The 2,665-nt window shown below is 38.2% G+C and overlaps 1 protein-coding gene across 1 annotated transcript; it reads right to left on the minus strand.

Moving 5' to 3' along the window:
• Positions 1-223: 223 nt before the first annotated feature.
• On the minus strand, positions 224-2,457 carry LOC100667898 (tetratricopeptide repeat protein 39B-like). The gene has a single exon (XM_010595911.3). The coding sequence runs from the start codon at positions 2,312-2,314 to the stop codon at positions 602-604; it is 1,713 nt and encodes a 570-aa protein (XP_010594213.1). The 5' UTR covers positions 2,315-2,457; the 3' UTR covers positions 224-601.
• Between the last annotated feature and the right edge of the window lie 208 nt (positions 2,458-2,665).

Below are 2,665 nucleotides of genomic sequence, written 5' to 3' on the forward strand. Positions count from 1 at the left end.
AAAAAAAAAAAAAAAAAGATTAGTCTACTGAACACGTAGGGGAAGAAAAATCCTCTTTGGTATAGAAGGCCGATGAAAATGATTATGTGTGAGGGAAAACCATCCCGAGTTTATGCTATTCAGTGCATCACTGTGTTGTCTTGAAATGATGGTAAGACACTTGGAGTCATTTTTTAAAAATATTTACAGGGCACTGGGATCCCTAAGGCAGCTACTTCCCATATATTATTTGGGAGTTGTACACATTGTTTAGTGAGATGTTAAAAAATATGTTTTAAGTTTTTGAAAATGTTAGGTAACATAATTGATAAATTCATAACATATCAGAGAGTATATTTTATAATGTTCATTATTTACCTTCTCTTTTTCAAGAATGTGCATCACTCCATTTGCCAGTCTAAGATATTCCCTTTTATAGCTATGGAACAGGAAAGAGGGAAAAGCAATGGCCAATTCCTTTCTCCTTTTTTACTGGTCAGATTCTTGGCAACTGCATCTTCTCAGATTTCTTCCACAAAGAAATGATTTTTCCACCTGCTCGTAACCTTGCTTTTTGTGGATATTTCATTCATAGTGTGCTAAACCACACTTCATCTTTAAATTACCTTTCTTTGGCTATTTGTTCAAGGGCTATGTGAGCCCTGAATTGCAATCGGGCTTCCATGGCATAGTCTTTGTAGTTTTTTATGTTGTCTAGGCTCTTTTTTGCACTGACATAATCTCCTTTTAGATAGTATAGGATTCCCAGTTCATAGTGAGTGTACGGCACCAAGTAGTGATCATATTTTAACAACTTCTCCTTTTGAATGACGTGATTAAAGTACTGCTCGGCCCTCGAATATTTGCCTAAGTGTTTCAAGCATAGGCCTTTCAGTAAATGTAATAAACTTATGTCATCCGTGCCATACTCTTTACTTGGATTTTCTTTTAAAATGTCTTCTCCTTTGTCAATGAGTGACAGCCAGCTTGAAATAAGGTCTAGTCTTTTGCTCATGACTCGGAAGCCGCTCCAGGCATAAAGGAATTCCAGAATAGGCTGTGCTGTAAACCAGCCAGAAGTAGTAGCATAGCGCTCGCCCTTCTCAGCCACAAACTTTTCTATCGGCACAGAAGTTCCAAAAATTTTTATTCTCAGGCTATCCACTTTTAAAAAGAGCGCATTCATGTCCTCACTTACCAAGTCAGAAGGAAGCAAGGCCAATATGATCGCCTTACTGTACGTATAGATTGCCTTGGACCACCTGCTGTGTTGAGACAGTAGGCTGGCATAGTGGTAAGCTTCCCTCCACTCCTGCAGAAAAATGTGGCACCACATAAGTTCCCAGTAACAGAGGTGATGAATCTGCTTCCACTCATTCTGAATAAAAATGCACTTCCGTAATTTAACCTGTGCAAATTCAAAATGTCCTTTCAGCATTCTAAAACGTGCATGGAAAAATACAAGTATGACACAGTTTGGAAATTTCCGAAGGTAGGTTAGAAAGAGACCATCTATAGCAGAATTGTAACCCTTTTCAACACCAAAAGCTATATTAATATAATTGTAATAGAAGAGTAGAGTAAAAGCACTTAAGATATCATTTATATGGTTTTCAGATGCACTCTCCTGAAGCAAACCCAAGCCTACCTCCCTATCACCAAAATATCCAACAATATTAAGTAGTTTAAGTGTCTTTGGTGGTACCAGTGATAACATCAAATTGAATGCTCCAAGTCCAAATTTTATTCCTCCAACCAGGTGTTTGTGGGATTTGCTTTGGTAGTTAGGTATTTGTATTAATACTTGCTGACAGTCCTTGTATATTTGGTAACTTAACCCAACGTTAATCCCACTTTTGAGAAAACCAAGCAGAGAGTCATCCTGTATAAAAGTTACTGCGGATTTCAAGATCAAACACTCGGCATAGCAGATTTCTGCATGCAATTCCTCTTCTTTGAGAGCTTTTATTCCGTGTTTAGTCACTATACGAGACAAAGACGTTATCCTAGATTTTCTTCGGAAACTGTTACAGGTTTTCAAAGCGTTCTTTGCAGTGGTCATTCCAATCTGTATATCATGTGGCTCAAAAGTTAGGATGGCCTTGACAACCATAAGGATATCGTAAATTAGGGCATGGTACATGCTGTTATGAGACCATGGATAAATGAGATTTATGGCATCTGAGAATCTGTTATTTAGAAATAAGTACAATCCAGTCGTGCATTCTTCCAGGGAAGATATTAAATTCATTGTTGTTGCTACAGGGATAACTTCATAGGCATCTTCAAACCTGTCCTCCTTATCATTTTCATTTTTACTTCCAGTAAGTGACATACTTGCTTCTCGGCTTCAGGGACAGGAAATGCCTGAAGTGGAGCGATGGGGCTGCAATGAGGATAGCTCAGCCCGAGGTGTCGCTGTTATGATGGAAGCAAGCAAACTAACTAATATCGGCGAAGTGCAGCATCAGGGTATTCTCATCTATGTCAGGCAACAAAAAAAGAAAAAAAGACAGTTTATTTACCCAGAAGACGCATTCCTGAAAAGTTCAAATCATTTGGAAGGTAGTAAAGGAAATACGCTCTTTTAAGACGCTGTAAAGTAAACCTTTTGTAAACAGAAGGGTTCTTTCCTAACCATGCCTCCAATAAATCATTTTCATAATATGGTATGTACAGTGGTAGC

This window comes from Loxodonta africana, chromosome 26 (assembly GCF_030014295.1).
Source record: "Loxodonta africana isolate mLoxAfr1 chromosome 26, mLoxAfr1.hap2, whole genome shotgun sequence".
Classification (NCBI taxonomy): domain Eukaryota; kingdom Metazoa; phylum Chordata; class Mammalia; order Proboscidea; family Elephantidae; genus Loxodonta; species Loxodonta africana.